The sequence below is a fragment of the Haemaphysalis longicornis genome, unplaced genomic scaffold (assembly GCF_048455015.1).
Source record: "Haemaphysalis longicornis isolate Haplotype H1 unplaced genomic scaffold, Haemaphysalis longicornis Haplotype H1 scaffold_3, whole genome shotgun sequence".
In the NCBI taxonomy this organism is placed as follows: Eukaryota; Metazoa; Arthropoda; class Arachnida; order Ixodida; family Ixodidae; genus Haemaphysalis; species Haemaphysalis longicornis.
The window spans coordinates 20,188,594-20,213,761 of record NW_027526335.1 but is presented as its reverse complement, the minus strand read 5'-3'; the positions used below and the strand labels follow the sequence as shown (position 1 = coordinate 20,213,761).

At 46.5% G+C, this 25,168-nt stretch overlaps 1 protein-coding gene and 1 long non-coding RNA gene across 2 annotated transcripts in view; one reads left to right on the top strand and one right to left on the bottom strand.

Moving 5' to 3' along the window:
• Window positions 1-25,168, bottom strand: part of LOC144174089 (uncharacterized) — a 187,755-nt gene that overhangs the window by 7,963 nt on the left and 154,624 nt on the right. The window contains exon 2 of the mRNA XM_077702533.1: window positions 20,090-20,249. Coding sequence (XP_077558659.1) covers window positions 20,090-20,249 — 160 coding nt within the window. The remainder of the gene's footprint in view (window positions 1-20,089; window positions 20,250-25,168) is intronic.
• Window positions 1-25,168, top strand: part of LOC144174092 (uncharacterized) — a 200,040-nt gene that overhangs the window by 91,585 nt on the left and 83,287 nt on the right. The gene's annotated exons all lie outside the window — the stretch shown is intronic.

Sequence of the window (25,168 nt, the reverse complement as noted above, 5' to 3'; positions counted from 1 at the left end):
GCCTCGTAACAGTATTCGACTTATGCGCACTTCCGCCTCCCTCGCGCTCGGTTTCGTGGTTTGGCTGCGGGCGGGCTTGCAGCCTTGCGGAAAAGTTACGCGTAGTCTCGCGCGCTCCTCCGGCGTTAACCGGGTCTGGTGTGCGGAGGTGACGTCCCTTCCGAAGTTTGGGTGTTTTTGTGGATTTCCTTCACGTTTTTCTTTTGTTTTGTTTGCACCAGAGAAATGCGATTGCTTTCGTCGTATTCGAAGAAAAGCGTGTGAATGAATTTGACAAGTTTCGGCCAGTCCAAAGAGAGGTTAGGGAGCTAAAGGGTAAGCTGTGTACGTCCTGAAAGTGGTTTTGCGGAAAACCCAAGTAAGGAATGATTAAATCCGGCAGTGTTTAGTGCGGCAGCATGTAGGTCAAGGAAGCCCAAAGAAGTACGGGTACCCGCGACGAGTACTACGTGCTCAGGAGCAGGATTACTCGTAGACCATGCAACCGTCCTGTTGCCTCGGAGCTGGACGTGTTGCATCATTCGCGTTTGAAAGCGCAAATCCCCGTCTGATTCAAATTCAACTCAACGGAGCCGCACGTCACGCTTCTCCGGCGATACTGTGGTGGCTTCGCCGGTTCGCCTCTGATAAGACGCCTGAACTTTTATCGGACACGACACGCAAGTGATAAAGATAGAAAATTTTATAAAATATTGACTGCACAAAAAGAAAGTTGGCTGACGACCTTTTTAAGAAAGGAATCTGGAAGAATTAAGAAAAATAACTTATAGTCAATTATGAAAAATAACTTATAGTCGTTTGTGAAGTCGTTAAAAAAACACTCATGAGGAGGTCTCAAGGTTGAAACTGCAGGCACGACCCCAATGGTTACAGGTAATGAACAAGTGAAGAAGTTAAAAATAATGTCAAAGGACAACCTCGCAGCACGAAAAGAGAAAAAAAGTGACAAAGAAAAAAAAGGAGATAAATATAATACACAACACAACCAAGCATACATATGGGCGCAATACCAAACTGTAATATCATAAACATGGGCAATGAAGACGATTATCCCCATATGAAAACATCTTACTCTAAGTCGCTCACGAATCAAATATTTAACTGCTAGAGTTTAGGTTAATATTGTTCCGTGGCGATAGGACGAAGGATATGAACCATGAGACAGGCGAAGGATATATTTACAGCGTATTAATTAACATGGCGGCCATGGCAGAACCCGGGCAAGGTGCGCGAACACACAGTGCTTCTTCGTCGTCGGTGGCTGGAACTACCTACGCTCGACTTCCCTCTTCATCGTGTTCTTGTGACAATACTTAAAAAGATGAAGTGTTTTAGAAAATTTAATGTCCTTACTCTCTATATTGCAAAGCGAGATAGCAAAAAATGCATCACTTGTGCACAGTAGTATGCATACATGGCAGGAGCATTTTGCGGCGCTGGAGTAAAGCGCATTAAATTTGGATTCAAAGGGATATGTTGAGGGACAATAGTTAAGACAAGCTGATCGCAAAAAAATGTTAAAAACGAAGATCAGTGATAAAAGTGTTGTACGTCCAAAACACGGAGTCGAAAAAACCACGGAAAAGATTACCCCTTTTTTGTGGTAGAATGTAATAATACGTAGTGCTTGTTCCTGTAACGTTATTGATTGATTCAATGGTAGTATCATATGTAGAGCCTCAGGAAGAAGTGAAATATATTATAAGGTTAGCGTGAACAAAAACATATTATAAGGTTAAATGGGTTTGCAGGTTAAAGTGTAGTTTATCTCTAATCAAGATTCTTATACAAAATGAAACTTTTTTGTAATGAACATTACGTACCGATGAAATTTATGGTTAATTAAGGCCATTACACGCCAACATTAGTGCTCGGACAAAATATTTTTTATGCTGAGGTATTAAGTAAGGGATGATGGGGATCTTATTTTTAGGGAGAGGGAAAATTAAAAAGCGTGTTTTAAGGACGTTAACTGATATCTTGTAAAGCATGCATCACCATTCGAGGAATAGCAGTACAGCCTCGATTACAGTTGAACCTCGTTATAACGAACAGTGATAAAGCAAATTATCGGCTATAGCGAACCAAATACGAACTTTGATTGTTCAAGCTTTATTTCAATGGCACTTATTCTTTTATAACGGAACCGAAACCATGAGCCGCGCGCGATATCGGATATAACGAAGAAATATTTGACCAGGAGGCTGATAAGATACTTGGAAAAACATTCCGCCATCCGAAACTGCAGAAGTATAAAAGCCCTTTTGTTCGTGGACACTGTGGAAAACTCCATCCTGCTCAGTGCTGTGAGTAGCCACTAGACAAAGATCATCACATCCTTCATCATATAAGTAAAGACGCAGTCCTGTTTTGTCAAGTGAACCTTGTTTTGTTGTAATTTCGCGTACTCATGTTCCGGCTCATTCAGCTTGAAATGCAACAAGTAGAAAGGTAAGGGTTACCCTGTTTATAGTGGGTTGAAAACCTAAAAAATACATTTTTTGTATCAAGTCCTTTTGCGCGAGCCAGGTTGTCTATTCGTTACAGCTGATTTCTATGTGTACTTTTATAACGAATATTGGATAAACTAATTGGCTGTTCTGATATAACCAGACTTCGTTATAAGCAGGTAGGCTTGTATTTCAAACAAGGCCTACGTAATATGATGAGAAGTAGAGAAAGTCGTATCGCCTGCATGCAGTATGCACTGTGATGATGTTAACCAGAGAGGAGGATAATGGGGCAAATTACAAAGAGCCATAGACCCAAGATCGAACCTTGTGGAATGCCTCCGTTAATGATGGCAGGAGAAGATGTTACTGTGTTTATATAAATTTACGTCTTCCCTACGAGAAGCCGTAAGCTTCCGTATTGTCGCATCTCTCTAATACGATTTCAGACTTATCATTGCACCCGTGTTCCGAATGACAAGTATCATGTTTATGGCGAAGTCGACCGGAACATAATCGACCATCGAACAGGCAACATACGCGTAAGGAAACAGCTACCATAATACTGGAGGCTCTGTTGACGACGGTACGAAAACCTTTCTATCTGATGAGAATCTACTAAACCGTCGGCTCGCTACGCACTCATTTCTTTTCTCTTTATTTTGCCACAAATACAGCGGCACGGGATGTTCTCCCTTTGGTTTATTTTGTTGCCCCTCTTTTTCCGGGTCTTTTGCTCTTATGAAGACACACGCACACACAAATATTCGAGTAGGCTAAACATTGAAAGAGCTGCCTAAAAAAAGGTTAAATTTGAACAGGCACTGTTTAGGTGATTCCCAACGATGACATACACAGGCCGTCTGGTTTAGTATGAGAGGTGAGTTACAGCCTAGGCTTTAGCACTCGGTTCCCTGGCAAGGTGGGTTATCTACTTTGAGCGCGGTTCATCAGAGCGGACAGTCCAGATACACCCATTATACATTTATGAACCACTCCTACCGACCGATCTTATCCCACGCACTGCGAAGCTATTTGCCCCAAATTTTCTCATCCAATCTTTCCACCGAGTTTTTTCCTGCTTCTAGTGCAGTGCTGGGGTAGCCATTTTGTCAACGGGACGATCGACCTGTTGACAGAGCTGCTAGGAACACGTGCGGGAAATTGGATTTTTGGGGGAGAAAAATTCCAATCACTCGCTCAGCGCTTAGTAATCCTTGGGCCGACACTGACTCTGCAAGTGCGTAGGCTGGTGAAGGAGTTTTATTCGCCATAAATTTTGTCTGAACTTTGTACACCAACAAGAAAAAGAAACTATGGCGAAAATGACGGCACCTGATTGGCCGTTTCATTATTGATTTCAGTTACTGAGTACACTGTCAGCCTAGCAGGGTTGGGCTCAAAGTTCATTGGGAGAGTTTTTGAATCTAGCGTATAACTGTAGGATGTACAGTCTGGAGCAAAACTTTGTATTCCAAGTCTGCCAGCATTCGGTCTTCCTTCTGACTGAGCGCGCTTCGGCTTGGGAAATAAAAGGAGCAGGTGTACAGTTAAAATGCGCAGTTCACTAGGAGCACAGTTAAAGAAGCCGTAAAGAAAAAAATTCAGGTTTGTTTTATTCGAGAGATTTGATGTTTTTAGTGCCCTAAGCGCTTGTACAGCAGCAATATCCACCGAGAAATTAAACAATCTAGGCCAAAATTTCAACTTTCCCGTCACATCGTGTGCTTCGTACGTCGATAATGACGCATAGAGGGCAAAATTATAAAACAAACGTTATTAGGTTGACTGAGGCTGCCGCCCACGGCAAAAACAATTTTTTGTTTGCCAGGTTACCATTTACCCTCAGAGACGGCGGAATGATACAGCTGAAGGGCCACTGTATGCCAGCGGATTTTTAAGTCCGAATGCACTTTATAAGCGACCCCAAACCATCCACCGCCGGCGGCGGCGGCGTCGGCGTCCGCAGTGCTCCTCTATAAAGAAACAGCATCCGGCGCCAGGTTTCGATCCGCGGACTTTGCGGCCGCAGCGCGACGCTCTACCGACCAAGCCACGGACGTGACGTGATATCAGCGTTAGTGACGCGCCTTATATCTTTAACGCATTCAAACTACGTCGTCAGCGGCGTGCGTTGGCGACTCAGCGGCGTTATAGCGGCTTGATAACTGCGTGGTGTACACGTGATACTACAAACCCGATGGAAGAGATGGAAGAGAAGGCGGCGAGGCGGTGGGCTGCGGGGGCCGAGCGCAAGCGCCGCAAGCGGGCCGACAACCGTGCATTCGCACTTTCACATTCTCCCCCTCGGGGAAATGCGGGGGAATTTTTTTTTTCTGACCACGCTTGCAGCTGGCTTGTTGTCGTGGGTGATAGTAATTGCGCCGTGAAATATTGTGTACGATTCGATAGGAACTGTCACGTAAGAGGCAGTGTCGGCTTTGCCGATTGGCCGGTGTCCTTTCGGACAAGCGCAACGCGCTCGACGGCTGTGAAGCGTTGGCCGGCATAGCGCGAGCTGTACGTGCTAGTGCTTCTATGTTCACGTGTTCGTTTGTAAGTTCCATTGCTTAGCCCAACATCCTTGCTGCTATAAAAAAGAATGTTCATTAAATTTAAGCGCCATAGCTGGTTCTGCAAGCTTATAATTCCTGATCAATTTGCGTTTGATTTTGTCGGTCTCAGCCAATCGCAACGAGCTGTCTACAATACGTGATAAGTACAGTGCGGAAGGGCAGCTGGGGTGTCGCATGTCTATTCTGTTTTCGTCAGTATGTAGCTTATTTGAGTGAAGCTTGTGTTAAAAGCGGTGTCAGGGTGTCTTTCGAATGAAAGATGGTGTCTTTCGAATGAACCAAACTTGCATTTTGTCTTCATGGCCCCTTAGGAAAGCCCACAGTCATGTGGTGGCGATGCGTTGCCTTTGGAAAGCTGCTCAGGTGGAACCTGTACTTTTGCTCCTGAGTGTACGTCAAATTTTCATGTAGTACCGAGTCATAATGTGTGTTTTCCAGCGCGCAGTTGCAAATATAACAGTTACCTCTGCGTAGTGCCATATATTTCCGGAAAACGCCGGAAGCGGGACCACAACCGTATACAAAGGCCGGCTTTGGACAAATAGTATAATAATTACAGATAAATTAAAGTTTAAACAAGTGAAACCGAGGCTTAACCAGGCCAAGCCAAGCTTTCGCTTTGCATATCCAGGATTACCTGAGTTAAGCCGCATCCACTATTTTTAGCGAAGTCAAACAAGGTTAGGTTTATTGTGAATGCCGCGAGCCGCTTGTATCTACTTATGTATGCACATTTACTTGTGCATTTCATAATCTTCTCCGTTTCTTAGGCGCCGTCGCAAAGCTGCAAAGCCCTCAGCTGAGCCTGCCAGTATCGCAGCAAAAAGTTCCTGGTGCGGAAAAGTACCTCCTCGAATCCTTGGCAACGTCAGCGAGGGGCCCGCAACATGAATTGGTTTAAAAGAGAAGTAACAATTAACAAAGAGACAAAGCAGCTGTGTACGCTGGCCGATAGGCTGCGCCATTTGTGGTCGGTATAAGGAGACTCTCATGGAGTTGCTCAAGTGTTTTCTTTTTGTGATCCAAGAGGACGCATCTTGCTTGAAGCATGTGTTCATTCGGTGTGCTGAACTCTCGAACACGACGATTTGATGGCTGCTTTTTTTCACTAAAATACGCTCATAAAATGATTTTGTGTCAGGGAGTACTGTCGCCATGATACAAAAGCAGAAAAAAATGTTATTTCGAGTAACTCAGGGGCAAAACTGCGACTGTTCGTCTGTTTTTAGGCGTTCCCGGGAACTACAATCTCCTATAATGCACTTTTGGTAATTTTTCGTCTACTTTGCCGTATATCATTGATTATAAGCTTCCAATTCATAGTTGCCTTTTACGAGGGGTTGTTATGCGTTTTAAATCTAGTAGTGTCAAAACGTTTTCCAGCACACTTATTCAGTTTATTTTTTGTAGTCATTGGTTGGCTTCGATTTTTGGCCTGTTCGACTGTCCTAATGATCGTTATGAAACTGGAACATCTTTCCTACAGTGCGTGTAACGAAGTTTTTCTGCTGCAGAGCTCCTGTGACCAGATTATATGACTTCAAAGAATTTTCGAAAACGCATTTCCACGGCTCCACGGTCATATCGGTTCGAGCACCAACTATAGTTTTTCAGGCACGCGCGTGTGAGCACACATATTGCCGTTTTACGCGTTTTTTTATTTTTAAAAAATTCACCCAGACGACGTCTTCTCCGAGTAGGTAGTTTCTGAACCTGCGACTGAAGTGTTTACCTTTACGTCGTCTTTTCCTCATAACCGGAAAGTAGACTTAACAAAATTGAATGCGATGTACCCAGTATTCGAACATACATACTTGTTCCCTTTTTTTTCTACGCTAAATGTTCGGACGTAAACCAATTCAATAAATAAAGATGGGCGTTTTCCGTGATCTTCAAATAACTTGTGAAGTGTTTCCCTCTTCCGTTTCGGTTGCTCTAGAACCATTTTGTTGGCCTCCCAACATAGCTCTTTGGAACATAGGCAATTCCGAGGAAGCGCATCATTTCTAGGTTGTGGAACTATCTTATACTATCCGGTAAGCGAATCGGAAAACTACGGTGCCCAAATACAGTTTTGGTGTGCTTAGACGAGGTCTGCCCGGCGCTTGAGACATTTATTGAGTTATCCTGCTTCTCACAGGAAAAGTTTATCCGCCATATGGGGGCTTCTGAGTAAAATGTTACCCTATATGTTTCGTACCATAGTAGGAACACATAAAGGTGGATACTCTTAAGGTATGTTTTTGCAAAAGTCTGAGAAATGTGGGCCGTTCGTGATTTTTGTGTAAACCCAAACCAAAAAAAAAAAAAGTTTACTCCCGCTCACCTAGACATTTCTGTTTGGAGCGCTACTCTTCTGGAGCCATCGGAAATACGTACCTTAACAGACTGCTGCACATAGTTAAGCAGCGCGCCGAATCTACTCCAAGACAAAAGGACAGCACTAGGACCAAGCTGGACAAAACAGAAGTGTCAATGGTTCCCAGAACGCAAAATTTTTGGTATCAGGCCGAGTGTCCTGCAAGAGAGTGACCATACAGAAAGTAATCTAGATTACCTGGTATTAGCATGGAAAACAAAGGCCTTATAGTATATTCCGTCTGAGGTGCTGTTATATTCATTCCGACCCACCCCAGGTAGTCCACTACTCTAAACACCCCATAACGTCTACACCACTTTCTGCTACTTGCCGCAGAGTCCACCTGCTCAAATATGTTTTCTGTCCCCTTTTTTATTGTGTACTGACAAAAGGCCATGTAAACCAATGCCGAAATATAATGTTGACGTGCGTTGTGCTCAATACCGGGTAAGTCGAAAACGTGGAAGAAAATCTACCTGCCGTATTTACTCGATTCTAAGCACCCCTTTTTTTTAAAGATCGCGGCGCCCAAGGTGCTCAGGTTCGAAAAACCTAAATTACGCCCCCCCCCCCCCCTACATACACACACCCTCTTTCTCGGCCGTAGCTAGACGAGATGGGCACTAGGAATAATGTTTTATTCGGCAAACATTCCAAAATAAAATAGGTACAGACAATGGACCCACCGCTTACATCTGATACTCAGCCACCCTCACTACCATTCGAGTCTGTTGTGCCGCTTTGGCCGCCGCTCTCAGTGCCGTCCAGCAGGAGATCTGTTTCGTTGAAGTGCTTTGTAACTGAAAACTTCACAAATTACTTCGCCACAGCGTCAACTCGGCTCCGCTTCCACGCGCCTGAAATTTACCTTGCGATGGTTGCTTAGAAAGGAAGGTGCTTAAATTCGCCGGCAAATTTTGTTCCATTTTTTTCCCGAATGTAGGGGGAGGGTGCTTATAATCGGGAAGGGGGAGAGGGGGTGCGTAGAATCGCAAAAATACGGTATATCTGAAAATAAATAGCTGGATAGATTGAGTTCAAGATCTGGATTGTTTTATTACATTTTAGGCTATTAGCGCTACTCTATCATGTACTATTATTAGCTAATTCCGATAACGTTCTGTGTAAACGTCGTTGGTGCATGCCTTAAACTGCTATGGGCTTTTAAAAGCTACGCGCACTTTGGAGCAAGTGTGCTTTTTAAAGCGAAGCTTTCTCTGCCTCACTTGTGGCGTCGGAAAGTCAACTTTACACAACGGTTTTCCCAAAACTATGACGACGACGACGACGACGACGATGATGATGATGAGCGACGTCACATCAGTCGGCACAAGAAAATAACGGTTCCCCTTCGTAACGCAAGTCCCTTGCGTTATGAAGGGGACGTTTGTCCGATTGCACCATTCAGACACAGTCGAAGTAGTTCGGATTTTGAACATCGACTCTGGTTGCACGGCAGAAAATTTCGCGTTTTAACCACCTGTCTCTTAAGAAAGGAGCTTTGATTTGTACTGCGAAGCAGTACATGTGTAAACACTCCCCCTCCCCCCCTCCCGCTTTGCCCAGTTTTTATTCCGGTGAAGCCACTTTACTCGCGCAGCTCCGGCGTTCCTTTTCACCACCGCCGACCCTCTTTCACAACTGTTATTTTGACGGTTTCTTCCACGTTTAAGCACGCGCACATAAGTGGTTGGCGGTTTATGCGTGCATGTGCGGGGAGTGGATGAACAGCTTCGCAGATCATCTATCCTCACAGAATGGAAGGACAATAATTGTTTAGAATGGGACCTGTTGTACAAGCCGGATGTTCGCCGTTGAAGGAAAAAATACAGAAAGAAATACCGAGCGCTCGTGAGCTTGTCCCTCGCGGCAACTGCCGACGGTCGCCGCTACGCGCAGTGGATTTAGCAAAAAAAAAAAAACAGATAGAGAAAAGCTGGTAAAAACCTCGAAGAGCGAGAAAATGGCTAGCGCTCGCGAGCGCGTACCTCGCGGTGACCACCGAGTCCCCGGTTCGCGCAACGGCTTTAGCAAAAAAAAAAAATTACGCCCACCTCCCCTCGCGGGAACCCTGGTGTGATGCGACGCTGAGGGGGGTTCAAGCGCACGAGGAGAGCAACCGTCGACCGAAAGGCCGCCGGAGAGCGGCACACCGGTTATATGCGCAGCGCGCCCGAAGGAGAGGAGACCGCGGAGAGAGAGAGAGTACTGCACATGCGCAGCACCGCGAGCAGCGCCGCCCACCGGCGGAGTGAGAGCGCGCTGGGCCGCACACCCGCAGATGTTGAGAGAGAGTGTTCGCTCTCACCTGGGCACGCGCCGGCGCCAGTGCGTCTGCCGCGGCTATGACGCAACACAATCCACTTTAATCCAATCCAATCAAAATCCAAGCCAAGCCAAGCCAATCGAATCCAATCCAGTGCCCCTCGCGAGAGAGTGTTCGCTATCGGAGAGGAGAGGGGGTGAGCGGAGGAGAGTGCGGACGCCGACGACGACGGACGCACGCAGGAAGGACAGGGCCGCCGACAAGAGATGCTCTCAGCGTGGCATCTAAAAAAAAAAAAAAAAACTCCAGCGCTGTCGTCAAGCGCTACCGCGCATGTAAAAAGAAACTTCAGCGCTAATGCTGAAGTTGAAAAGACACCCTGCTTGGGAGAGGTCACCGCGGCCGCCGCATTCTTTAGAAGCCATTACGGATAATTGGAGACATGGCTACGAGTGAGACAATCTTTCCGGAGACAACACGCAGATCCCGCCAACGCCGCCTCGAGTCGATTACGAAGAGCTACTGAAGGTCTGCAATGCTGGGGATGACTTTTCATACACCCCTTGCCGCGAAGAAGACGACGACCTCTTCGATGCATATGACTACGATTACTAGCACCGCAACTATGCAAATAAACAATGATACTGAAACTTAACTATGTGTCCGGCAATGCTCACCTACGACAGCTTCGCCATTCGAGTCTTGCGCGTGAGTGCAAGCTTCCCTGAAATATTTTGTTTGAGTATTATCTGAACCCAATAACGTGTCGTAAAATGGTATTGGTGCATATGACACTGCAGCGAGATTTTAAAAGGCCATACAAATTTGGGATGAGGGATGTGTGTTTTTACCAATGACTTTTTGGTAAACTTTGATGACATTCATTAATAGGATTTCACGAAATGGAAGGCTTTTGCAAGCGGATGCTTTTGAGTTTTGCGTTACCAGGGGCCACTTTCTTTTCCGCAGATTTCTCATTATTTCTGCACGCAATCGGCTAAGTGGGGCCGCGTCTAAAGTGCTTTCTCTCTTGGGCGGCGGGGAAAGGTTGTGCAAGACTCAAGACTGCTAGCTTGAACTTTTCGAAAAACTCGTGGTCTCTCGGGAGATGTCAGAACCATGAAGGGAAGACATGTTCTAGAACATTTTTTGTTTGTTTTAATTGCAAGTCAATGAACGACAAACAAAAATCAGGTAAACTGGCACGTTAAAAGTTGTTAGGGTGTAATTCGACGTTCAAAATTAGCATGCAGTATTTGTTTTCGCTGGGGTATTTGGTGATGGTTCTTTTAGTAGTGCCTTGGGCGACATTACAAATGCAAACTTGCAAACTTCGCACCAATTCCTGCCTTTCTTTTTGCCAGTAGCTTTTTTTTTTTCTGCGGGTTGTGTTTGCAAGAAAGTTGTGCTAATGCCTTCCCTCGCGCACGCAATCACCACTGCCTCATTTTTATTCAGCGGAGAATTGAAAGGCGCAATCGAAAGGTGGGTGTGATTAAATTATTGTTCAATTGGGCAGCCCGAATTCAGGCTTGAGAAACATAAGCAGCGAGCATAGGTCATTTAATGCCGACATTGAATGATCTTCGGGGTGATGTTTTTGTTTTGTTTTGTTTTTTTGCGATAGTATGCCCTTTGGCATAAAGCTAAAAGTGAGAAGAGGTCTTAGGGAAAATGAGGCCTCACTTTTCTCCCAGATGCACTGAGAAAACTGTTCGGAGAAATGCACTCGCAGCCCAAGTCTGGCTGGATTACACAAAACAGACAATGCCCCCGTGGTTCCCATGTACGGTTTTGCGGTGCAATAACTGTTAATAATGTGTACAAAGCTCATAAATTGGGCAACAGCATGCCGTATTGAGTATATCTAGTTGCCGAAATGTGGAAGGTATAGTTAGTAAAAAGGCTAGGGCACTTTATGGAATCAAACCATTGGTGAAAATTGAAAGAACGATGGGTACTCAATATTTTAGAGAGTTATGGTTCCCTCTTTAGTTTTAAATTTGGTCCACTTGTACCTGAAACAAACACAGCGCTTGTTCTGATCGTTGCTGTCCTGGGAATGCGTGCATTCAATTGATTGATGATTCGAAATATTGCTACGCCAATGTGTTCAAGTTTCCGGCGCACGTAAAGATCACCAGGTGGTCAAACTTGATCGGAAGCCCCCCACTACGGCGCGCGTCATCGCCTGTGTATCGTCGGCGCGTTAACCCCACAATCAATCAATCAATCAATCAATCAATCAATCAATCAATCAATCAATCAATCAATCAATCAATCAATCAATCAATCAATCAATCAATCAATCAATCAATCAATCAATCAATCAATCAATCAATCAATCAATCAATCAATCAATCAATCAATCAATCAATTATATCGAAATAGTGCTACTGCCACCATTATGTGATATTTTGGTAACTACAGCTGACGTCACTAAAATGGCTCCCTGCGCCCGCACGTGTCTATGCAGCGCTATGAATAATCAGTTTTAGATTCAGTGTCAGTGCTTCCACGAAAAGACTAAAAAAGCCGCAATAGTGGCCCACTGCTGCTTCCGCATGCTTCTATTCTGCTGTTGTGAAGTTCAAAACAGAATTAGGGAAAACGAGTTTGAAGCACAATTGAAATAGGTTCACACAAACATATACATTATGCAACTGCATAACCGCAGCCGCGGCTTTCTCTGCGCGAAATCTGCGCAGAGAAAATCTGTGCAGTCTTCGCGCAAAGGCTGGAGCCTCTGTAAAGATGAATCCGCAGTTTTTAGCGGCATCGCCTTCCTTCCAAATGAAAATAAAGAATTGGCTGATTGAAAAAAGGGGCTAAATGCACACAGGGAAGCAGTCACATTCTGTCGTGTGAGGTACAGGTCACATTTTACTTTACCGGACATGCTTTTTAATGCGAGGAATTCCCGGGCCAGTGAGCTCGGATTTTGGTGGGTTCGTACTAAACTTTTATCAGCGGTCTTTGTGCTTCATGTTCTTTCGTGATACGAAAAAAAAAAATTCCCCGCATTTCCCTGAGAGGAAGAATGTGAAAGTGCGAATGCACGAGTTGAATTTGTGCGGTTCGGTAATGTTCGCGAAAGAGAGATCACACACACACACACACACACACACAACTACAAAGAAAGAAAGATGCATTTATTCACAGACACCTATTTGTGTTGTCGTTTTACTTGATTGCTAGAGCGGATCTCAGCTTTGAAATTTCGTGTTAGTACTCCTTTAAGCGGGTGCATTAGCCCTTCTCACGCCCGATTCCTGGCCAATCCCCGACGTGGGTATGTGCCATGTCAGCGGCCAGGCAGCGCGCGCCCATCTCCCCCCGTTGCTAGGGAAGACGAGGAGCGCGCGCACCCGCAGCTGTTGCTATGCGGACTACGGCGGCGGACGATTCAGGCTCGCTTAAGAAGTGCACTCGCACTTAATAAAGTCGCTTCACTGACGGGAATGCGAGAACTGGTATCGTTCGACAGGGGGGAGTTCCACTTGGTTACCTTTCTTTTTTTTGTATTTTTTGTGTTCTTCGTATTACTTATACTCCTCAGCGCTTTTTACGCTGTTATTCAGCTTGACGAACGCTACGCTGAGCATCGCTATCAGTCTAATTTCTTCTCTGAAACTATGGCGAGACCGCAAAGGCCATATAAGCAGTAATATGCAGAAACACGAAAGATAATACCGCGTGAGTCGGTACGCAGTTATATACACGCTCACCTCCTATTTGTATTGTCGTCCTCTGTAAATTATGTGCAACTACTGCGTCATTTTTTGGCACCCAGAGCAGCCTGTATGTCCAGCCTGTACGTCCGATACGGCAGGGAGTTGAAGCAGGGTATCAAATAGCAAAAGAGATATTGCCGACCCCTGCGGTGCGCCCCTGGGTGTAGCTTGAAATTTTCCGCTGCGAAAAGGATTGAAGCCTACCGTTTCCGTGTGAATGCTGCGATATTAGGATTCGTACTGGTATGTGAGGTTCCCACATGTAGTTTACGGTAATTCATTACGAAAACCCTCATACATTACATAATCGAAAGAGCCTCATTGACCTCGAGAGCCAAAATGGAGCTGGGGTTTTAATTTGATCGATTATTCGCTCTTTAATTAGGAAAAGAGCATGACAAGCATAAAGATGCGCTCTGGCACCGTCCATATAGCAGGGACAGTAGTTGCGACCCCCCAAGTGAGTGGCCAGGCGTGTATGCATCATGTGCTCACAAAATAAAGCACCAAAGGAGGTTTCCAAACTAAAGCGGCAGTGTTTCGACAGAAGGGGAAGGAAATGTTTTGTGTGGCGTCGATACACACACACTTCTTGTCAGGGCTCCAAGCCATTACCGAAACAAGCAATTAACGCGGCTGCTCTGCTAACTCGTCCGCGCCGTGCCTCTCGTGTAGCCCGGATCACTTCCATCAACACACTCTTTCCATGGGGGCTTAATTGCAGCTCGGGGCAATCAGTACTGCCGGTGGGCCAGGGGTTTACTTTGAGTGAGAGGGGCTAATGCGGGAAGAGCGTCAGAGAATGGCCCTTCCGAGCACGGAAGTCTTCAAAGCTTTTCCGCTTCTCCGAACGCAGGTTAGAAGCAATTATTTTTCTCTCGCGCACCCTTTGGAGGTTGTTTATGGTGTTCCTTCGCTTCGAAATTAACAAATACGCCATTGTATGAAGTTGACGATAAAATCTTCAGAAATATTTTAACAAGCAGGGAAACGCGAATCGTAGCTAAGCAGTAACACGGCGAGGGCGATTTTAGATGCAACGCATCTCTTTAACTCGCCTTGTCCCGCGTCGTCCCCATTCTCATCGCCGCGGCAGCTGCGCGCTCCGCCGCTCTCACTGCAGCGCCATCTGTGCGTCAGCGCGGTCAGCGCGCAGCTCGCGCTCGGCTGCGCTCGCTCCCGTCGCCGTGCCAGCTGTGCGTTAGCGCGCAGCTTGCGCTCGGTTAAAACTTTACACCGTCTTCCCGCGAGGCGAACCATGGGGTAGATGCGACGCATCGGGGGTGAACATGCTGCGTAAATAGGATACACAACAACAGCAATCCACACGCTGACATCGCTAACATAACGTAAACGCGATGGCAACCCCCGATGCGTTGCATCTACTCCATGGTTCCCCTCTCGGGAAGATGGTGTAAATTTTAGAATTTAATTAATTTGGTGCTCTTGATCTATTTGTTTTATCAACCTGTTGGTCTCGTCTACATTTTGCTCTTAACGTTTCTTGCGTGGCATAAAATGTTCAAATTAAACAATAAATACCGCTAACTTATTAACAAATACATATATAAACTAAATCGTGTCACAGTGATTAAAAAATTATCCTAGACCGAATGCTGTACGGAAGCAGGTTTTATGGCCCATTTTTTAGCCAGAAGTCGGTATCGAAGATGAGCAAACTCACTCTAATAGTAACCAAAGAAATTTGTCAATAGAAAGATTCTTTCAAGAAGATGCGCTGCTAGAAAGTTTTACAAGGTGTTCTCTAGAACTATACTCTTAACCACTTTAAACACCTATAGGAAGAAATCGCGTACCATCACAAGCGGAGCTAGAAACCCCCCTCTTTTTGTCGTACCGACACCAAGGCGGGTGCCGGTGCAGAGAATGGGCCCAGGGTGGCCAACATCCAAAGACGCTGCTGTGACGTGAGCAATACAAAGGGCGAGTGTAGGATCCGAGGAGCTGGTCGAATGATAACACAAGTGAATAAGACGATAAATCAACTGGAAGGTGCAGTTGGGCCGGTCGGTGCGAAGTTCGAACTAAATATGGAATGAAAACATACCACCTTCGAGATCCCTGTTTTTTCCCCTCCAAGTGCAAAATTATTTTGTCCTGCGAGTGCCGCGGGTGATGACGACCACCATGAAGAGGTAACAGGATAGGAGGACGAGCGTACTGTGTTCGAACTCTGCCATTGAGATATAGTCACGAGCGACCGGTGCAAAAGAACCGAGCTAGAGATTCTTGAGCAAACGCGCGCTCACAGGTAAAATCAAAAGAAAGACATTCGGCCATTTTGCGGGAGAAGAGCCATTACCAGGGTAGAGACCTGTGCACAAAAACGGACTATTAACCGGAGTCGTTAGAAGCTCAGCTACAACAATACCTTTACCACGTTATCGATTGGCCAGAAAAGGAACAGCGTAAACCCCTTTCTTCTGGATCTGCGCATCCGTGAGATTATACGTCGAGAGGCACTAGTTACCACACAGCGCCCTTATCGATGGAAGTTCATGCATAGTACACAGGCCCTTAATGGCGCGATAAAGGCAGACACGCCGGGTCGGCCAATACATCACTGCTTTCCGTGGGCCTGCGGGCAAGCGAGAGCGGTCGAGAACACGGAAGCCCGAAGAGACGCTCCGCTTCGCCCACGCACGAAGAACTCTCGAGCCCTAACGATGGGCGCTCATTGGAGCGTTACGGGGGCTACGCGAGTGACGAATACGGCGTTACGCACCGTAGGCAGCCGGGCGAGCGGGCTCCGGCGTCGGAATTGGGTCGAAGCCGGGGGCAGCAACCTGGCTTCGGGGAGGTGCAACGGCCTCGCTGGCTACGGAGTGGACGTCCGCGGAAACGGAAGTACGGAGCTCGAACACGTGCGGAACGATCCAATTTGGAATCGGATCCGCTTGATACCATCAGGAATATCAGTGTAGTTTGCGTTCGAAATCAACTTAGTTATTACTATTATCTCTAGCTTGTCCTGTTTGTCGTTTAGCATACTGAGGCATACATAATAAAAAAACTGTGGTTGATTCTTCTGTCATAGGAATCGGTAAAAAACGAAAGTGAAATGTACAGCGAAATCTGCAGCTGAGCACGATTTGCGGGTCGGCGGCTGTCTTGTGAGTGTGCTTGGCGACCGACGCTTTGCTGGCGGGTCGCTTCGGCAACGGTGTAGTGTCATTTCCATGACGGATATGACGTCAGTGAAATCTTGGGGTATCCCGGAATAAAAAACTTTCGTGATAAAATATAAAGCCCGAAAACAAACAACCTTAAGTATAACGTACTCTTACGTACTAAAGATTTCTTCCCCGCAAGAAGACCGGGTGTGCAGGGATGCACCTTCTACGGGCCACTTGCTTCGTTGTGCTGGCGTCACTTCCGTGATGGATATGACGTCACCAAACTTTTTGTGTCTCCCGGAATAAAACACTTTCACGTTAAAAGAAGGCAAAGTAAAAGCCGGGCTGTCATGTCTGTCATCATACATAGCTTAAAAAAAAGAAGGTATAATCGAAAAAATTAACTTACTCCTTCGATTTATCTTGCACTTGCCAGTTCCGCTTCAGTCACTAAAAAACGGCCATTTTCCTCACGGAAATATTGCTACAAATTACGGGATTCCGAGTAAACTTGAGTAACGCTCCTGCAGAACGTCTTCAACGTTTTCTTTCCCAGCTCCTTTAGATGTTTCCTTTAGATGTGACTGGCACTGAAAACGGTAAGCAGGCAGGAGTCTAGTTCAAGAGAAATCGGGCGAGTTGACGAGGTTGCGGCATTTCGAAACACCGGAAAGGGCGTGATGAATCTGCACTGAACTTTTCTTGAAGTGCTTCAAAGGTGAATGTTTAAGCAGGCAGAATGGGCTTCCACCAGCATATATAAAATATGGAGGGCGTATAAGGTAAAAAATCAAACTTATACTAACAGGGTCTTGTTTTCATACTTTTCAATAGCATGAAGACAAGAAGGAGACTACGGGGGCAGGTAATCTTCGTCCTACGACGTTAGAATGCGTGAGAATCTCTTCTCACTGAGTTATGTCGCTGATTTATACCTCCGAGTTCCGCTTTCTTTTTGGCTTCATATTACTCTTCGTCTCTCTCTTCTTCTTCCCCTAACGATGGCTGGAAGCTTTCTGCATCATTTTTTTTGCTAAGGCAATTCAGACTTAACGTTAGATAACCTTAACGTTGAGCTAAACGACGTGCCAAGCAGCGTCATAGTCATTGTGCGTAATACGGCGGCTGCAGGTTGACGACGTTAAGCCTGAAGCTTAGCGTTAGGCTCATCGTCGGGCCTTCGCGTATCTCCTCCGCTCCCTCTCCTGTGACGCGCCCGCACTCTCGAGGGCAGCGCCTACCCTCGCTCGCAACCAATGAGCGCTTCAGACCAGCGCATGCCTGCGTTCACTGCCAATCCAGACCCGTATTTGGATCCAATAGGGCGTTTAAGTGGACGAATAGCCATGTCCGCAGGCGATGGGAATACTGCAGTCTTTCAGTCGTTGTGCGGTTCATGGCATACGACGCTTTCTTTTTCTAATATTGAGCCAAGTAATCCCTAAGTGGAGGCGTATAGGCGTTGCCTAGTCAGCACAGTCAAGCGACGCAATGCGCCATCTAGGGACATGTTTGAAGCTATGTCCACGTGCTTTTGGCCCGCAATTTACTCGCTCAGAACCACTTGGTTTCGTAAGTCTAGTAGTTCCGCTCCTGCGAAGCAAGCATCCTAACCCGGGTTCGAATCCCGGTACCGTTTTAAATGCGAGCATTTCTTAGGCTCGCCTGGTCCTCCGTCGTTGATGGCGGCGCCGTCCACACTCACACTGCGCATGCGCAACTCTCCTCATTACACCCACATCTCCGCGATACTACACTATAAAAAAAAGAAATAGTTAGCGGCGCCCGGTTTCAATCCCACGACTCTCTGGCCGCAACGGGAGGTACGCGGTGCTCTTCCCACTACGCTACAAATCCGGGACAGGAGCAAGTGCTACGAACGCGCCTTATGTCCTTGACTCATTCAAACTACGTCAAGAAGCTACTGATACAACGAAGGCACACGAAGCTGAACGTCAACGGAAACGACGAACTGAAAACTTTAGAGGGGGATGCTGAATTACCCGTGCGAAAGCTGTGGCGGGAAGCGCCACGGGCCTTGCAGCTCAACCAGCCCCGTCCGCAGCGCCTCTGATGCTGATTGTGGCAGGATGCCCCTAGGCCAACCAAAGAATCCATCACGAGATAGGTTCGCGTTCAACCACCGTCGTCATCTTCCCGTAGGGGAACCGCCGAAGAAGAAGAAGAACGAGAAGACAAAGCTGCGAAGAGGAGGGCGTGTACATTGCTCTCAGCCGGTGCACCAATGTCAACAACCTTTCCCTCACCAAAGCTGACGGAGACTACCGATTCTATTACAGAGACAACATCGACAAGAACATGATGGACGAGTTTCGGCGCCCCGAGAACCACCGCCTACTCACCGTAACACAACAGCATTTGCGTGCCTTCGCCACCGGTGTGGACCCGGACGCGGAATTCCCTCTGGCGCTAGTAAAAACCAGATCACTCAACATAACAGCAACACAATGGAACCACACGGAACCGCCACGATGCTTCGCATCCTCACCAGGGTACCCCACGGGAAGATGGTGTAATTTTTTTCATTTTCAAGGATTTGTCATATTTCAATATTGACATTTGTTACCACGCATATAATCTATTTATGACATCTTCATGCATTATAAATGGAATTTCGGGTATTTTCGTTGCCTTTTGGTCAGTTTCAGCTACTGCTTCTTGTACGTTTTTGCGGGTTTTTCTCTTTTAGGTCGGGTTCGGCTATTTCTGTGGAATATTTTCTACACCGTGGTTTTCAAACATTGCAGGTCCGTTTTGGCTGTTATTTATTTCAGATCGGGTGGTTTTGTGTGCTTTAGGTACGTTTATGCTGTGATTTAACCCCCAAAAGCAATCTCAGGTGGCGGCTGTCTGTACTGACTAGGAAACGCATATACGTAAGTGGAACTCGCCCACCGAAAAGCACCCGCCGCGGTGGTTAAGTGGCTAAGGCGTTGCGCTGCTGAGCACAAGGACGCGGGTTCTATTCCCGGCCGCGGAGGCCGCTTTTCGATGGAGGCGAAAAGCAAAAAAAACCGTGTGTGCGAGATTTCGGCGCACGTTAAAGAACCCCAGGTGGTCAAAATTAATCCGGAGCCCTCCACTACGGCGCGCCTCATCGCCTGCGCTGCGTCGGCGCGTTAAACCCTACAATCAATCAAATCAATCAACCCACCGAAAAGCGAATCATGAGTCAAGTAAGGCAGTTACGACGAGAACACCGTAAACGTTGCGGCGAGTACGAAGCGGCTGTCGCCCCGCTTTGGGATACACCTCCCCGTCGGCAACAACGCGAGCGTCCAGATCGCGCGCTCATGATCGAAGACGTGCATGGCACGGCAGTGGCGGTGCGTGCCGTCCGCTCGTGTTTGGGTCGCGGATGGCCCCGGCGACGCCCATCGATCCGAACGAGAACAACACGTGCAAAGGAAGAAAGGGGGGCGCATTTTTGCATGCCGACGAGCGCGAGGGCTCAAAAGCAGACAGAGCATCGCTGCCGGTGGGAGAGAAGGAGAGAGAAGAGAGGGAAGGGAGGCGGGAAATAGGGCGAGTACGGGTGTCACTGACCCGAGGTGCCCACGATGGCCAGAGCGCGTCCCATGAAATCAAAGAATCCCGAGGCCTCCTCGTTGGCCTCGCGAATCTGGTAGCTGATGGAACCGTACGCCGTGTACCGCTTCTCTTCCTCGGCTTTCACGTACAGCCGCCGCCGGTCGTCCAGGGAAATCTGCGCCAGCCCGAAAGACAAGGGGAAGCAATTAGTCCAGCAGCCGGGGCTCGCGTTATCGGCGCCGGCATGGCCCGTCTCGCTGCAGCCGCACACCGCAAGGACTGCCAGCGTCCCAGCTTGCACTGCTCTGTCCCGAAGCACAGCGATATTAGGGATAACCGGATATCCCCGTTCCCCGTTATCTACGGCGCCAAATAAATATGTGGTCTGTTTGTCCGCCTTCTCCTTCTCCTTTCCTTTCCTATTTCTTTTGAAAGCGGAGGACGGATATTGAGTGTTAAAGCCTCGGTTTTTCCATGTCTCTTAGGTAAGCTTTGGGGTTAATTATTTACCAACTTCCAGTTTTGTAGCTCTCACGAGATCTAGAGAAAATGGCAGCATTTTGAGCTTTTAAATGGCCGATATTTCACAGTGATCAAACTGCTCCCCTACCTATCCCCGAAGATCCGAGCTCTTGCATTCAGTAGTGTTGTACGTCGGACAAGGTGTCATAAAGAGAAACTTCCTTGAACAGACGATGGCATGTTCGGCTAATAGAAGGCTGAGATGTGTACAAGCGCCCCCCTTCCCAACGGTTCCTCTTTTCACTGGCGTGCTTCCTTTTCCACCGAACACAACACATCATTCGTGAATTACCACGAAACAGTTATGCCGAGGCTAATGTACGTGTCAACCCGCCGTCACCGCCGATTTCTATTTCCGCGGGAGCGGCCTATGTCACTTTCAAATCGGCCCTAACTTCTCGTTCGGTCTTGACAGCGCCTCTTCGTGCACTCTCTGAAAATAACTCATGACGATCCTCCAGCGTGAGCCCACTACGTTTGCGCACCGTGTTTAACGTTGGCGATATCGGTACGAGTAATTTGTGCTACTTGTTTATGTCTTATACAACGAGTAGTCCTCTGTCGATCTGAAAATTATGGCATGTACAAGGACTACGTTTCAAGTCGATTGTAGAGAAAGCCAGGTCCGGTGTTTCCTAATTTACGCGCAAAAAGCAAACTTTATTGACCAAGTTGGTCCTAGTTTGTTTCATTTTTTACTGTTTCGCTGAAACTCCACCGCAGCAAGTCAATAGGACTCGCTTCCAGAATTGTTCAGAAATACAACCACCAGCGTGAACATAGTACTAATTATCGTTTTTCTGCGCATGTATTGAAGAATATGCAAAAGATAATTGAAAAAAAAAATTTGCACCTGTGTTTTCTCTTCGATTAGCCATGGTGCAAATATTCTGGGTTAGAACAATTTCAGAGACTGTGTTTAGGATAGCAAGTCTGCAGGCAGGTCAGAAAATATTTCTTTCTGCCGGAGACTTGTTGGTAAAAATAACAAAAAAGAAATTTCCAATAACATTTTCCCTCTAATTTTATTTTTATTAGTCTAAAGGCCGGCGGTCATTACATATAGGAGGGGGCACAATAAATTTGTACAATGCACTCTGAACAGCAGAAAGGCACATTCACTAACGTTGTTAGAAAACACTACGTAAAAAACTACCATAAACAGGTAACCGCGTACACAAAAATTGGCGCAGCCTGCACTATTGGTGCAAGGCTGGAGAAGCAGCAGAGCTGGAGGCCCCTCTGCCTTCGTCGGAGACCCGGCTGTTGCACCTGACATTTATTTCCGAACTTGCCGTTGAAGGTTCTCCATGACTGGCAGGCCCGGATCGTTTCGTCGGCAGGTTTTCGCACCTCTCCCAAAGTTGGCAGCGCTAGCACGCTCTAGAACCGGCGGCAACCAGCTTCGCGAAGTCGGAGTCCGACTAGCAATAGGACCTAGTCAACAAACGGGAATAACCCATTTTTTATTGCCCACACTTAAACAGTTCAACAATTCCCTCGGGAATTTTTTTATGGTTAGTAATGATGGCAATACGCTTTGGGAGGGCATAACATTCGTTAATACTTCGAAGTTTTTTCACGACCCAAGCGTAAAGACTTAGGGGGAAAGCTGAAACAGTCCAATTTAATGGCTTACGATTGCGTATGATGCACAATAGCTGCGCTTGAAAAATTATGAAGTTTTAGGTATAAAATGCCTTTAGCAGAACCCAACGTATCTTTATATTTTAGTGCGTGCCGGTGTGACAGTTCAAAGCGAAACGTTGCTTCTATTGGCCTGCACTTGAATTATGTTTGCCCTTGTTTTCTCCTACATTCAGAACGAGGAGCTAAGGATGGTATGAATTTATTAGCCGTCTTTTTTCATTCAAGAAGTGCTTTTGCTCGCAAACTTTCACTGAGAACTCCGGAGCCATTTCGACTGATTGTTATGAACGGGCTGCTGTTGCTACAGGCAACCGCAGGGTAGCGAGGCATCAGGGTGTGTTTAGAATAACAACGTGAATAGCGCATACTCGCACTAAGTGTGTACAGTTAAGGTTGAATGCGTTGTGTAGAAATATTACGTTTTGTAGCAGGAAAACAGAGCATGAACTGGTTTATTTTCAGGTAAAAAACTTATGCGCAGACTTTTGGCAACCTGTTAGCTTTTCGAAGCACGGCAATAGCTGTTGCGCCGCCCCTTGTTAACGTGTTAGGACGTTGCATGAAGTTTGGATGAAGTCTGAAGTCATTATTTCAACCAAAGAATAAATTTATTTTTTTATTTTATTTATTTATTCATGTACCCCTAAAGGCCCTCCGCAGGAGGGTATTACATAGGGGGGAGCATGCGCATACATCGAACATAACATGAATGGGTGCTAACAGTATGATAAATTACAAACGTAGAAAAAAAAAATACAAGCAATAAGAATTTTAAAACACATAACTACAAAAAACATATAACTACAAGGCAAGCACAGCAAAAAATAAAAAAGGTCAATGCAAGCAAGAACAGAATTAGGTCACTTCATTTTTTAAAAAGTCTTGAAATTTTGTTAGGTTAGCTTCTGTGGCAATGTGGTGTGGTAGGTTATTCCAGTCTATTATTGTGCGCGGAATGAATGAGTTTGCGAACGTAAATGAATGGCAAGTGATGCGCTTAACTTTACAAGAATGATCGCGCCGTGGAAATGTAACAGTGGGTGAGTGAAAAAAAAAAAACATGTAGAATGTACACTGGGACCCAGGAATGTTGTCAAAGGGTCGATACTTTGGGTAGACCAGTTGCATTGCCTTATGAGAACGCACCGTTGCGCTGAACATTAGTTGAGTTAGCCTCTGGGGTTCGTGAGTTCCTTGAGAGTGCCCTGTTTTCCGCGTGGGAATTCTCCTGGGTTCCATTATGTTGCCAACAGTGTTCCGTCGTGGATATTTTCGAGCCTACCTTGGCTGTTGCGAATTCTAGAGACGCGCTACAAGCACACATGTAGGCCGTTATGAAGGGGTACGCTTGCAGAGCATTATCAAGTCGTACGCTGGCAAGTGGTAGCGCTGTTGAGCCGGCGCGCTCAAGGAAAAATAGCCTCTCGAATGTATACGGCTTTAGCCGTAAAAGCGCGTAGTCCTCACCAACGAGAGACTGTGGCATCACTGAACATTAAAACGTGCAATAAAATAAAATTACGGACACCGTCCGCGGCTCTGGAAAAGAAAAGTGGCGAGATTGGATGGGAAGGAAAATTTAGGTTTGATGCCTGCTCCGAAACGCCAGTATTAACACCCTTTGCGATAATTGCATGGGCGTTCTTGCATAGCTACTGCATGTGCGGCAGAGCACGCTTTATAAAGCGAACACGAAGGTTTATTATTAAAGTAGAGCATATGGGATCGATCATCAAAGGTAAAAAGAGCGAGCGAGCGAGCGAGAGAGAGAGAGAGAGAGAGAGAGAGAGAGAGAGAGAGAGAGAGAGAGAGAGAGAGAGAGAGAGAGAGAGAGAGAGAGAGAGAGAGAGAGAGAGAGAGAGAGAGAGAGAGACTACGTTTATGGTCGTGGCGTTGCTAACCAAGCCATTTCATAGTAAGGCCTGATTGCTATAGCTTAACCAGACAAGAACGTACAGAAGGGACACGAGACACGAGACGACGCTCTTAACGCCCTTGTCCAGTTACGCTAGTAGTTACCTCTAGCTGATCGCTTTTGTCATCACAACGTTTACCTTTTTTGTGGAGATGAAACATCAAGCAATAAAAAGATGATTTTGCCCAGAGCGTGCAAACGCTTCGAGGAGCGCCAAAATCGATGACTACGGTGCAACTTAGAACATGTGGAGACTTCTGCCGTGCACCGAAGCTTTGTAAACACGCGCGTTTTTGTAGTGTGTATGAATAAAAAATACAATCTCCGTTGCAATAAATCAGACCTGTGAGCTCTGGCTTAGCAGTAAAATTTCACAAGTACAAAGTCATGGCGGTAAATGCAGAAGAGAAACGGTTAATCGGTTTCGTCGCTCGACGCATTTGGACATACCGTTCATCTTGTTAGCAGATGCTCAGCCCCGCTGGAAATTTTACGATGCACACTTGATATTCCTGACACAGTGAAACGACCTCAAGAAATGTGGCCAATACGTCGCGTACCACCGTTTGAACACACACGCCTGACCTACATATGTTTTGACGCCGTTTCCTGCGTACAAAAGCAAGGACAAGCGCGGGGGAGGTTGACTCGCGCGACGTCATTTCGGGCCTTTTCGGGTCACGAAACAAACTTTTGCTGCAAGCAGAGGGAGTTTTTTATGTTTTCTATTTTTTCCACGGTTTAAAACGACGCTACTATTTCTTTTTTTTTTAGAAAACTTAGATAGCTGCGAAGGCTGTTGCCTCAGACGTTTTGCGCGACGTGGGAGTAACACAAAAAGAAAGAAAACGTGCAGCGCTCTCAGAAGCAAAGCTCCAGCTACGGTTGCTGTTGCTGGTATAAAAAAGCGTTCCCGCGCCGTCTTGAGCGCTGCTTGGGCCCAGTCAGCGCGAGGGAATGTATTACGTTCTCCGAAAACGTTTGAAACGGCAACACGGAACGTAAAC